This window comes from Psammomys obesus, unplaced genomic scaffold (genome assembly GCF_907164565.1).
Source record: "Psammomys obesus unplaced genomic scaffold, mPsaObe1.curated_primary_1811, whole genome shotgun sequence".
Lineage (NCBI taxonomy): Eukaryota > Metazoa > Chordata > Mammalia > Rodentia > Muridae > Psammomys > Psammomys obesus.
In genome coordinates this window covers 31,750,273-31,763,136 of record NW_026596046.1, presented here as the reverse complement: position 1 = coordinate 31,763,136, position 12,864 = coordinate 31,750,273, and the positions used below count along the sequence as shown (strand labels likewise).

The following is a 12,864-nucleotide window of genomic DNA, read 5'->3' as shown; positions in this document are numbered from 1 at the left end:
GACTGAGGACTAGATACTGGAGGGACCGGACTCTGATGTGTGTGTGTGTGTGTGTGTGTGTGTGTGTGTGTGTGTGTGAACCTCTGAGAGCAGAATGAGTCTCAGGAAGGTTCTGAGAAACTTACTTTCAGCTGAGTGTGGAGACTGTGCACGGAAGACTGACAGGTGTGAAAATCTGAGGGCGGGACTGGGTGGTGCACGTTCTCAGGCAGCCTCTTATGGCTTATGTGAAGGGAAGGGGGCATGGAGGGCTGGCGCAGCTGCCCCGCCGAGGGAAATAGAGTTTGCTGACTGGTGCTATCTGAAATGCCACATGTTAAACAGTCCCTTACGTGCAACGCATGGAGGGTAGGGCAGAGCCAGCAATCCTCAAAGCACTGATACTGGGAACGTATTAGAATTGCACGTTCTGGGGCTCCGCTCCACGCCTGCTTACTCAGTAATTTAGGGGGAGGGGGAGGTGTTGTCTTTTCAACACTTCAAGGCAAAGTTGAAGATGCATCGGTACAGTGTAAAGAGTGCTAAGCTTTGGGGGACAGTTAAGCCAGCGGGGCTGCCTTGGCCTGGGGAGACAGGGCTTACGGTGTTCTGAGCAGTGTGCTACTTTGTAGACTTCCTTCTTCAAGTGCTACAAGAAGTAACCAACCGAGAGGCCCCTGTCACCACCCCTCCACATAGATGCAAGATCAGACAGATTAAATGACCCACCAAAGGTTAGATCACAGCGATGGAGCCGCCCTGATGGCAAGCTAACTCACATGGAAGGCTTTCTTTGCCGACGCTGCCTGCCACCTCTGCAGTGAAGTCTCCGCCTGGCCCGGGTGGGAGAAGGAAGCTGTAGCTTGAAGCTCCTTTCCCCGGAGCTTGGTGTGGGCCAACAAGAGTGGCCTATGACATTCCTGGCCTAGAAAGACAGTTATTGGAGTTTTCATAAAGTTTGACATGTACACCTGGGACCAGGGCCAAGTAAACAGCCTCCTCTAAACTGCCAGCTTTCATCCCTGACTCTGAGAGCTCACAGTTTAAATGGGAGATTAAAAGAGAGAAGTCCCGTACCTACGCACTGGGATTAGAACTACATTAGGCTGAAAAGAAAAGAACGCAGCGGGAAAACTCCACACTCGAGTTTCCTTCCTTCCTCCCTAAGTTGTATCACGTGACTATAATTACGACTCGGTTGAACATGCACCTGTTTGTTTGCGAGGTGCAGTAATCCTGTGGCAAATCCTGCCTCTAGTGACGGATGGAGCCAGGCGTTCCTGCCCTTCAGAATCTGTCTCACAGGATGGTGAGCATAGGAACCAGGATAGGACATGGCGTGGAGGCAGTCTGGTACTGGCAGAGGTGAGAGCTGCCTCTGCATTCACTCATCTCCTAGTGAAGTGAGGCCTCAGGTGTTCTGTGACCTCTGGACATCTCTGCCCATGACAGACCTGCAAGGGACTCTGGGGCTAAGGGGGGAGTTGTCTTCCTCCAGCCCTTCTGGAAACTGCCACTCTCTCCCAACAAAGGCCACTGCACACCTTTAAACACAAAATAGTCTTTTATTTGTCAACGAAGGCTACACGGGACCACTTCTGGTTTTGTTTTTATGCTTTTTCCCCCCTTGTTTTTCTAGAAGGTATCTACATCTGCGTTTATTTACAGCCTTGTTGGTATTTACACAGTCAAGAATACAGTGTTAGAAACACAAAAGTGTTGAGAAAAAAACTTCTCAAAATTAGTTCCAGACTTCAGGAAAACGATTTCCACATGGTAAGGCCAGAGTCTCCAGTGTTGCTCATCCAGAGGCAGCTCAGAATCGTCCTTTGCCAGAGCTGTGGGTTCAGAAGTCCTCAGAACGACGGGCACATTTAGAACAGTGGGGTTCTGGCGCTGAGTGGGTCAGAGCTGCTGGGGACCACCAGGCATCTGTGGCTTAGCCTCTGCCGGGACAGCCGGGCCTGCTCATGGGCAGTCATCCCTGAAACTATCTGTCCGTAGACTCAATCACATCTTTCTCCTTAGGGACCAGGAAGTAGCCCAGTCTCATGCCTTTGGCATTCCCCAGAGGGTAAGAAACACAACACAGGGCCCCCCCCATGTCTCCCCCCCTTTGATCTTCCACAACACCGTGAAACCTCAGAGCGCACCACTGTTCAGGGCAGTCAAGTACACAAGGCTGGTTTTTTTTTGAGAATGAAAGGTTGGAGAGGATAAAGTTTCTGTCACCTGAGCAATGAGTCTTTAAAATGAGTTTGCTGTTTTGGGAAGGCTAAATAAAAAGGCCTTGAACTACAGAGTCCTGCTTTTCACTTCCTTCCGTTCCCACAATGGTTTTGACCTCGCTGGGGACAGCGTGTGTCGCATGGAGGGAGGGCTTTTGGTCCTGATGAAGAGCCCAGGAGAAAGGAGAGACTGGGGCTTTCTGGGACCCTATGGGGAGGTAAGCCTTCCCAACCCCAGGATTAGGAGTAACCCCTTGGGCTAGGTAGCTGTTGTGAGAAACGGAGAACATTTTCATCTTTGTGTAATGGATGATTAAACCCCAAACCCCAGCCCTCTGCTGGAAGCCAGCAAGCACATCTCCCTGGGTGCAAATCCCAGTGTCATTTCTCTCTCCACGTGGCCACCAGAAAGGCAAGGGCTGTGTTCCAAGATGTCACAACAGAAACCTCGTCTATAGAGGCAATAATGTAAAGTCAAGCTGAAAGGCCCTTTCTTCTTCCCTTGCTCTGTGCCTAGAAAGCCACACCCATTTTACTCAGCAACTCTGTCTCTCCACCATCTGCTCGCCATCTGTTCCCGTCCCTGATATCTGCAGGCGCTTGTCCAGCCTTGGTCTCCCATTAACTACCTAGGATTTCTTTCGAACCTCGCATCCCTCAGTAGAGTCAGGCACTGGTATGGACCTTGGCTAACTCTCCAGCAGCGATTCTAAGCCAGCTGTCAGAGGCTAAGGTGTGGTTTACCGTGGAGCCAATATCCCCACTGTACCCTCTCTTGATACCTGTCTGGAAGATGGCAATGGGAATGGTTAGGGTATAAAAGACAAAATTGGGAATTAAGGTCATGGAGGAGTGGCTGAGGCTGAGGGACTGGTTGGCAGTTGTGGAGAGTAGAGAAGGTGGAAACCACTCAAAAAGAAACCTTAGAGGTTCAGAGGCTAACTCCCATCAGACTCACAGACTTCCACCAGCGAGGAAGACCTGGCCACTCTCTCAAGTGGCTAGATGTAGCTAGTGTTCAAAGGACAGGTGTTGTCCCTGATGGCATTTAGTATTCAAGGCTAAAGGAGCTGTGGCTTGCACCTCCACACCCACCTGGGAGGTAGGATCCAACTCAAAGGGGCCAAGACCAAAGTTCAGAGAGGACAGCATCAAAGGGAGGCACAAAGCACTGTTTAGCCTACAGCTGAGCGCCTGTCCAGCTCAGGGGTGCTTCCATGTTTCCCCTGTAGAAGCAATGTACTCTTTCTGGGATGGAGCCCAGGAAAAATACAGGATCACTTATTAAAAAAAAAAAAAAAAAAGAATACCCCATTAATTCATTGTGTTTCCTGATCCCTATAGAAATCTACCTATTCTTTGAGGGAAGAAGATGGTGGAGTAGGAAGACACAGCCTGGGCAGCTACAAGGAGATGGATGGTTCTCTTGGGTCACGTGTTGTCTCCGTCTCACAAGTAAATGTCCCCAGCAGATCTCAGCCAAGGTCAGTCGGGCAGCCAGTATGGGACAGATCAACTATGTCAGCTCACAGGACAACTCTTCCCAAAGGACCCTTACAGCAAAAGTACATTTTGAGGGGTATAATTCTTTTGGATACAAAAAGACCTCTGTTGTTCATGTCAAACTCTTTTTCTATCCCTTCCAAGAATGATCATGCCAGAAGGGAGTGCCCATTCCCAGCTCATGCTGGGTGTAGTGGGCCTGAGGGAGCATCAAATCTGACCCAGCACAGCTCTGACCCACAGGCAATGAGCAAGCCATGGATACAGCAGGCCACGGCACACTGTTGCAGCAGTGTGGCTATTTTTTTTTTTTTTTTGGAATCAGGAAGAGCACTTAGCGAAACACATCCTCTAATCCCAGTGGGACAATGTAAGGCAGGATCTCCCCTCCCCAACAAGCTTTGGACACCTCCCTCTGCCAGGCAGAACCCAGACTACACACTGCTCCGATTTTCATGCGGTAAGAGACCTTCTTGGTTTCATTAACTCATGTCATATTCTGAAGACTCTGTAAGGCTATAAAGGTGCCATGAGCTTTATCAGTCCAACAAGGTTTCCACGGGGAATAGCTTAGACTCAGAATTCATTTTCCACACTTAATGTAAATGTAACCCATAAAAGTCCCATTTTCTAAGAAGCCCAGCTCAAAAGGAAGCATTTGGCTCCCCCCCCTGTCTCCCAGAGCCTCCAGTGAGTGCTAATGACAATGGTATCTAGGCAGACAAACCAGGAAAGGAACCCTCCAGTGCGCTCCCAGCTCTTGCTGTGACACTCCTGTGCCCTCCGCACTTCGGATGACGTGTACAGGTCTTCAGTGCTAACCTGGCCTTCTGAATCCGTGGGCACTAGCCTCCGGCACCGCCGTCCCTGATCCCAGCGGGTTGTATGACATAGGCCTAACCAAATGAGCTCTTTCTTCATATTTAAAAACAAAACAAAAAACAGAAACAGTCCTGCCTGGGGTCCTCTAGCGAAGAATCCCACAGACAGGATTTCCTGAAAACTCAAGCTCTGGGACGCCAGAGCCTCTGGGAATAGCCTGTGTATACAGGGGAGGCAGAGGCAACTTGAGTTGCTGGTTAGGGTTCTCGGATCATGCCTTGGCTGACTCCTTTCTTTGGCTGACTTGTTTCTTATGCATCTTTCCAGGATCAAAAGCCATCATGCATCTCTTGCCACACTCCTGATTCTCAGTGGTGGCAGCTGAGAGCTGGAGGGAAGCTAACCTAAAATCACGGGGACAGGGGTTCCTTGCCTTCCCTGGACATTCAGGGCTGGGTGTGCAGTGCTGGTTCTCAAGTCTGACTTTGGGAGAGGGGAGGAGATGAGAGAGGGACACCAAGGAGGATCAACAACTCACAGACATCCTGGGTGCTTTCACCTCTTGGAAAGGATGGGGCTCATAGCCCCAGGATGTTATGTCACCAGACTGGGGAAAGGGCCCGGGAGATACTTCCTCTATTTCATTATGGGGATGGGCGTGGCACTGACAACTACACTAGAGATTTGCAAAAGGGAGAGGGGTGGGGTTCATTTAGCATCAAAATATAAAGCTTGGACAGGAGTTTTGGTGGCTTGAAAAGGTGCTGAACATCATGGACTCTTCTGGAGCATGATGTAGGTCCTCAGGAGGCACAACACACGGTGAAGAGAAACCGACCACTTTTTGTGGGATCCTAACCAAAGCTTGAAAGGTCCCACAAGGCCCATTACTCCCTGCAGCCCTCACTCCTGCCCAACCCCAGTCAAAGAAGAAAGGGTTACACATGAGACAAGTTAGCACAGACACTCATGTCTCACATCACACTGGTACCTAGGAATGGATGAGGACACGCCCAGGGAGATGTGTACCCCAAAGAGAGGAGAAATGTACCCCAAACAACAGGGAAAATTCCTCAAGGAAAAAAGGGAACAAAAGACAATAAAGTTAGCATTGTGATCACATTACAGAAAAAAACCAAAACAAAACAAAAGAAAACCTTTCATTCTTTGCAAAAAATGTATGAAGGCCAAATTTGTGTTTTTCTTTTCTTTAAAAAAAAAAAAAAAAAAAAGGATGTTGCATGAATTAACAATGCAACAAATATGTTTTTTTTTTTTTTTCTGCACTTGTTACAAAAAGTTTTTGTTTTTGTTTTTTTAAGTACAACACAGTCAGGTATACGGCCACAGAAGAGTAGCTGTCTTTGGCAAGAAGTCCAGGCCTTGGCCCTTTCTGTCACCTTCGGCCCATCTCGCTCTGTCTCATGAAGTGGATGTTGTTGGCGCTGTCTGACAGTTCCGGGTACTGCTCGACGGAAGTCACAAAAAAGCCGTCATAGCCTTGCACCCGCCCTGTGTTCAGCACCTGCTGCTTCTCCCCCTCTGTCCAGGCCCTCAGGCCTTCCTCCCCTTCCCTCAGTCTCTGCTGCTCTCGGGCCCAAGCCTGGCGCACAGCCCTCTGCCTGGCCAGCTCCAGAACCCGTGCCTTCTCCTCGTCCGCCGTGGTCCCGTAGCGGGTGTTCAGGCACAGCGCCCTGTACTGCAGCTGGATGTCAGTATACCGTCTAGTCCTGCCGCTGAGCACGGCGTTGATCTGGGACACAGTGACGTTGACCCCATTCTCCAGGGTCCGCCGCCCCCCACTGAGGCCCAGGGTGGCCAGGTCACCTTCCGAAGGTCCTGGCTTCACAAAGTAGTGGGTATCCACCCCATCAATGGTGAAGTGAAGGTTCTCTAGATAGTGGGCATTGTTCAAGATGGCCGCAATCCTCCGCCCATCCTCGTTGGCCACACTGATGATGTCAGTGGTCACTCGACCATCTTTCAAGGCAAACTTGACCCCCTTGCCAAAGATGGAGCCACTGGAGGCAAACTTCTTTGTCTCTGGGGCCTGTTGGCAGCTGCTGACGGTGGAGCCATAAAGCTGGTCAAAGCGCTCTAAGGTAACAAAGGCCTTCAGTTGCTTCTGGACTTCACACTGTACCCCGAGGATAGACTGATGGGGGAGGAGCATGAGAAAGAGAGAGGCAGAGAGGAAGACAAAGGAAGCAGGTCAAACAGTGAGGTCAAAACTACAGGTATTTATTAGCTTCTTGCATCTGTCTCCGTGGCGCCGACCGTCAGCTCGCCCAGCCATCCTTCATACATTCATCTCCACACCCTGCTAGTCAGGGCCAGTTCAGGGAGTAGCCGCTCTGGTCAGGCCCTCTTCTGAGCAATGGAAATACAGAATGAACTGGGCATCATTTTTGCCCTCAAAGAACTCATTGCTTCACGGTCACGGACAGACAAGACAACAGTGTTGCATCCAGACATAATAACTGGTGGTCTAAAATACATAATTGCTAAGAGACATAGTTACGTTTCTTGATCTTCAAGAATCACCCTTTAACACCTTGTTTGAGTCCTATAGTAGATACTGTTATTTTTTCAGTTCCCTTTGTTTTTTTTTTTTTTTTTTTGTTTGTTTGTTTGTTTGTTTTTAAAGACAATCTCCCTGACTGACCTGGAATTCACTATGTAGACCAGGCTGGCCTCAAACTCACAGAGACGCACCTGCCGCCTCTGCCTCTGCTGGGATTACAGGTGTGTGCCACCACACTCAGCTTCAAGTTCACTTCTAAGGGAACTAAGGCTGACACAGCTCATCACTGGCCTACAGTCCTACCGCTCAGTCCACACTAGCATTAAAACCCAGGACTGTCTGACTCTAGAGGCCAGTGTCAAGGACAGCTGCAGAAGTGAGATGCAAACAAGGCTCAGAGGCCGCTCAACCTAAGGGCGGAAAAGAGGAGAAGGTGGAGTTCCTAATCAAGCCCGAGTTAGGACTTAAAGGATAAGGAGGGTGTTTTAGGGGAGAAATGGCAAGAAATGCATGGCGTCAGGAAAGCCATGGTTGTCTCGAGCCTCTCACTTGTCCTACTCATCTGCACTCCCATTATCCAAGCTTTTCACGAGGGTCTCTGCCCCACAGTGCCTCTCTAGGCATCCTCGAGTATCCCCGATTTGGCTGCTGTGGGGTCAGGTTGGACCCTGTTGGCTTGGTCTACCGTCAGTCTGCCCCTCCCATTCTCAAGGGGCTCAGCGAAGCTGTGCTCAGGGCTTCAGGGCTTCAGGGCTTTATCAGCAACCCAGGGCACAGGTTTTAGAAACAGACCCATCAGCTTCACACTGAAATTAAGTCCTCTTTATAATTAATAGAACCCTGTCTGTGAACAATTATTTCCTAGAGTTTCACAAAAGCTGGAGTGCTCAACAACAAAGATCTCCAATGCTTGCCAAGGGCAGAAATCAATAATTCATTGACAGGCGAGGTTGGCAAACAGGCAGCCAGAGACAGGGACTCTGGGGAGCACAGAAGAGGCCTGGCAGGGGAGGAAGTGCTGTGCGGCTGGAATCAGCTTTGGGGACAGCAAATGCTGGGACATCTGGACCAGGGGCTAGGGTAGTAGGGTCTGGGACAGGCTAGGGCAGAAAGAGGACAGGCTCTTCAGCCAGGCAGACTCAGGTTCATGTCACCTTCTGTCATTCCTCAGTTGAACTCCCTTGGGCACGTTTCTCTGAGCCTAACCTCCTAGTTTATGAAATGGGGTATTTCATGGTTCAGTCAGTGAGTCACTGAAGCACCTACAATGTGCTAGCGTGTATGCTGGGCACTAATTGAGACATTCAGCGTAGCCTGTTGGGATTCAGCATCTGGTAAAGGAATAAGAAAGAACACCAAAGTTGAACAGGGCAGACCACCTGAGCAGACTCGTCCTCAGGTCTGGGAGGAGATGGTTAAGATGAGCCTAAAGGAATTAGTCTGGAACAAGACTGGTACTGGGGAACTGGTTCGGTTCATAAAGTGCTCACCCCACAAGCATGAGGACCTCAGTTCAGATCCTGGCATCCGGGTAAAAAGGTGTGTGGGGGGGCAGGGAGCAGAAGGAGGAAGAAGAGAAGAAAGGAGGGCAGGAAAGTGTCCAAGGACAGGGTCATGCCACGTGGCATTGCCGCTTCTCCCCACAGCTCACTGTCCCTGGGCTGGCATCCCCCAGAAGGCTTCGTTTCTGCTGATCCACCCTTGCCTTCCATGGGCCACAGTGCAGGGCTGGACACAGAATCTGTTCCCAGTACAGAACTCATGAACGGAGGCTGAGGTTGGGATGAGCAATGCCGAAAGTGATTAGTGGGTGGGATGAGACTGGTGTAAAAGCTCTTTCCAGGCACGCAATTCCCAGTCTTTGAAATTTGCTCATAAAAGGAAGATAAGAGAAAGTAACTTTTTCTCTTTCTTTTAGCCCTCCTAGTCATACTCGGCCAGATGACACAAATGGACAAATGTGGGTGTGAATTGTCTCATGCATTACACCTGTACAATGAGAAGAATAACAGCATGCATGGTGTATTTGCGAGCTAACGTAAGTGGAATGTCACTCAATGGCAGGCAAGTGTATCAGGGGCTCCAAAAACATTCCATCTGTATTCAGAACACTCCTATCCTAGCACTTTTGCCTGTATAGCAACTTTTTCTCTCTCTCTCTCTGAACCTGGTGGATTACAAACTTCTCCATGCAGCCTGTCAGCCACCATGTGCTGCTACAGTTGGGACCCAAGGGCTGCCTAGCCTTAGTTCGCTGTTGAGAGCTGTCTGGCAGGAACTAAAGCGCTGCCTCAGCTTCCCTCACTGGCCTGAATCTTCCTGCATGGCTGGTGGGGCTTAATGTAAAAATGGCCTGAGATGTGGCTGTCATGCGGAGTTACCTTGCTGTTGTCCCATTCCTGGGTTTTCATCTGTGTGTGCACAAGCTCGTAGGAGGGTTCCATGGCATCTGTGTCTGGTTTGGGATAGCCAGGTATCACGTTGTGCAGCTGGAATCCAAAGGTGAGTAGCCAGCTGTTGACATCTGAGGGGAGAAAAGAGAAATATGCCTGGGGAGTAAGTGGATCTCTGACCAGAGGCCACAAGTGGAAAGTGATTGTGACAGGGCTGGCTGCTACACATGCTGGAAAAGCCAAACGTGCTTCTGGGCTCCAGCGATCCCTTGCCAGGAATATGTCCAGAATCCTCCTCCAAGGGGTAGATCCGAGAGAGGTGGAACCTAGACCTCCAGGCATCTCCATGTCTCTCACCCTCATCTGCTCTCGCCCTTGGCTGCCGAGAGGCAGCTGTAGAAGGATGAAGCTCGCTCAGGCCATCCCCATCCCCAGCATCAATAGGAAACACTTGCAAAGGTCGGTCAAACCCAAGGAAGGATTTTACCTGCTGACTCACAAAGAGAAAAATTCACTTAAGAAACAAACCGCCCCTCCTCTACTCACCTTCTTTGTAGCCAGTACAGCCTCTGGGCCAAAGTGCCTCTAGGCATGGCGCTGGCTAGTACAGAAGATCAAGGCGATTTCCTGCTTGCTACTGTGTTACTTCAGACAGCACAAGGAAGTTACCTGACCTCCCACTGCCTTAGCCTGCTAGTCTCTAAGCTTACTAATCACATTCCTTGGATTTTCAAGCTATAGATAAGTTTTTTTGTTTGTTTGTTTGTTTGTTTTTTGTTTTTTCTGGTGAGCATTTGGCTCACTGAAGAATGGAATAAGAAATCCATGATCCAGGGATGGGATTTAGTTCCGCTGGTAGAGTGCTTGCCTAGCCTGCATGAAGTCCTGGATTCAGTCTCCAGAACTATGTAAATTGATGCCTGTCATTCCAGCAGCCAGGAGGTAGGGGTAGGAGGAACAGAAGTTGAAGGCTATCCTTGGCTAGATAGTAAGTTTGTGGCTAACCTGGGCTACATGAAATCTATCTCAAAAGAAAGCAAAGCAAAAACAAGGATGACAACAACAAACAAACTATCCAACTAACCAACCAAATTAAAAAAAAAAACAACAAAAAAACAAAGCATGACCTTGAATGCGGGTTGGGACGGACCCTCAGTCACTCAGCCCATGTGACAGACCAATTATGCTGGTAGGTACAGGGTCATCACAGAACCTCCCCTTGAACACCGTGACCCCAAAGGTAGACGAGACCTGCGCCCAGATATCTTTTAAGTATGATAAGAATCAAACACGGACAAGGCATGGCATGGAAGCTAGACAAGGAGAAAGCCATTATTTGTTTGGCAGCCTTGGAGATGAAGGTGGCGCTCCAGGCAACGATGGCTGCACAGGTAAGGCACCATGGAGAGGTCAGTGAGGGAGTGTTCAGGTAAGCAGAGAGCAGTTCATGAAGGCTGAGGGAGAACCAGGAAGGACAGAGGCTGGTGTGGCAGGAGGGAGGTGATTTGGGCCTTGGAGACTGCTAGTCTGTGTTACAAAGTGGCTCAGCCTTCTTTGGGAAGGGGCAGCTGAACGGAAGTCTTGGTGGTGGGGGTTGGGGTAGGGATGAGGAGAGGGTGTACAGGGCCTCAGAGCCAGGTGCCATTTGTTTCTTTTCAATGGAAACACATCTCTGTTGGGAAATCCTGCTGATGACCCAGGCCAAGGAGGAAGTGATCCCCTGTATGGGAGGACCTGTGGGGGTCAAAAAGTATGTTCTTGCCACTGTGTGACCCATGTATCTCTTCCATCTAAGCGCCTCTCCTTACTTGTCTTTGTCATTTTGTTTGGTCAGGCTTAACTTCTCACATCAGCTTTGCTGTGAAGCTAATTGAAAGGAAAACGTGTGGCAATTGCGACCCCACAAACCCACATGTCTGGCTCCTCCGGCACACAAGCTGAACTTGGAGAGTTTGCTGAACGTCTCTGAGAGTTCCCTTGTTTGCACACTGGCAATAGGAATGGTTTTAACTAAGTCTTGGAGAAGAATAAGGATAATATTTGGAGGCAGTTACTGTATAACAGGAGCTGTTCCAAGCGTGTGCCTAAAATGCTGGGTTGAATATCAGATACTGGCTCACAGAAGCTTTTCTGTCTTTGTCTATCCCAAGACCCCATTTCCTTATTTATAACAGGGGTCTTGAATGACTTTGCTCCATGGCCCTTTCCTCATTGAGTTACCAGGACTCTCCCATTCTATGATTCCCAGCAAACAGATCTTCAGGACATTAAAACAAACAGGACACACAAAGTGAACACCCCACAGAAACGGAATAGCTTACATTCCCGGGAAAGCGGGGGGGGGGGGGGGGGGGGGGGGGCAGAAGAGGGCGGGGTTTTAATTATGAGTGGTAGAAGATGGGAAGCTTTGCTATCATGCCTTTCAGGAAAAAGGCAGAAGAGATCTATCTATTCGCTAGCTTTCCTCCGGGGCTTTTCTGAAGAACTGGGAATGGCACTCGTACAACCTCAGGGGCAGGTGTTTCCTTCCTGGTGAAAAGCTCCCGGTCACCTGTCAGTCCCAGAAGTCACTGCTGCGGGGAAGGGGGAATAAAACTCAAGTGATTTGAATCCCTTTCACATGTACATGGCTTTGTTCTTCACAGAATGTATTTGAATAAAAAAAAAAAAAAAAAGCTAAGCATTTTGAAGTCCGTCCGACACCGGAAGAGTTCTAAACATGGCCTCCCAATGTCTTTGTGGAAGGGTTACTTTACCAGCCGGGAACTTCGCTGTCTGTGTTGGTGTTCCCTCACCTCACGTGTCTCAGGCAAAGACTTAGCACAAGGAAGTGTGTGATATATTCGAAGTGGACATTTTGGGGTCACCTTCCCGTGATCCAATTCTGCCGTCTTTCTCTGTTGGATCACGTGATCCAGGAAAAGCCAGTCAGTGCATTCTGCCCTCCTCAACCCTGATAACTGCTCCAGGTAACTGTCTCATGACCCATGCCTACCTAACTGGACTATCCCTCGGGACCTTTGAAGGTGTGTTTGGAAAACATAAGCTTTCTTTGTTGTTGTTTCGGGATGTGAGTGAGGATACACTTAGCCAACAGGGAAGGTAAGAGGTAAGGTGCTGTGAAAAGCTGTAGAATCTTAGTTTCATATTAGCCACTGCAAATCGTTTTTGATGTTCTGAAAGCTTGACTGTTTAGACAATAAATATCTGTTCTTTTCATAAGCCACAGGATCCACTATGTAGGTAAAATCAATTTTGGGTTCACGGCCAGTATTTTTATCAAAGTGGAATATGCTAGACTAGAAAATAAATAGACACCAAACTTAAGGACAGCTTTGCAAACCTTTGGTTTTAGTGTTCCATAGTGTTTATAAAGATCTTTAAAGATCTTTTTTTTTTTTTCCTTTTGTGAGGT

At 49.1% G+C, this 12,864-nt stretch overlaps 1 protein-coding gene across 2 annotated transcripts in view; it reads right to left on the bottom strand.

Annotated features, from left to right (window-relative positions):
• Positions 1 to 1,530: 1,530 nt before the first annotated feature.
• Positions 1,531 to 12,864, bottom strand: part of Tenm4 (teneurin transmembrane protein 4) — a 697,438-nt gene continuing 686,104 nt past the window's right edge. For both annotated transcript variants that reach the window (XM_055623346.1, XM_055623347.1), the window contains 2 exons: positions 9,438 to 9,580; positions 1,531 to 6,687 (listed from right to left, as the gene is read on the bottom strand). In XM_055623346.1, coding sequence (XP_055479321.1) covers positions 5,929 to 6,687; positions 9,438 to 9,580 — 902 coding nt within the window. In that variant the 3' untranslated portion in view covers positions 1,531 to 5,928. The remainder of the gene's footprint in view (positions 6,688 to 9,437; positions 9,581 to 12,864) is intronic.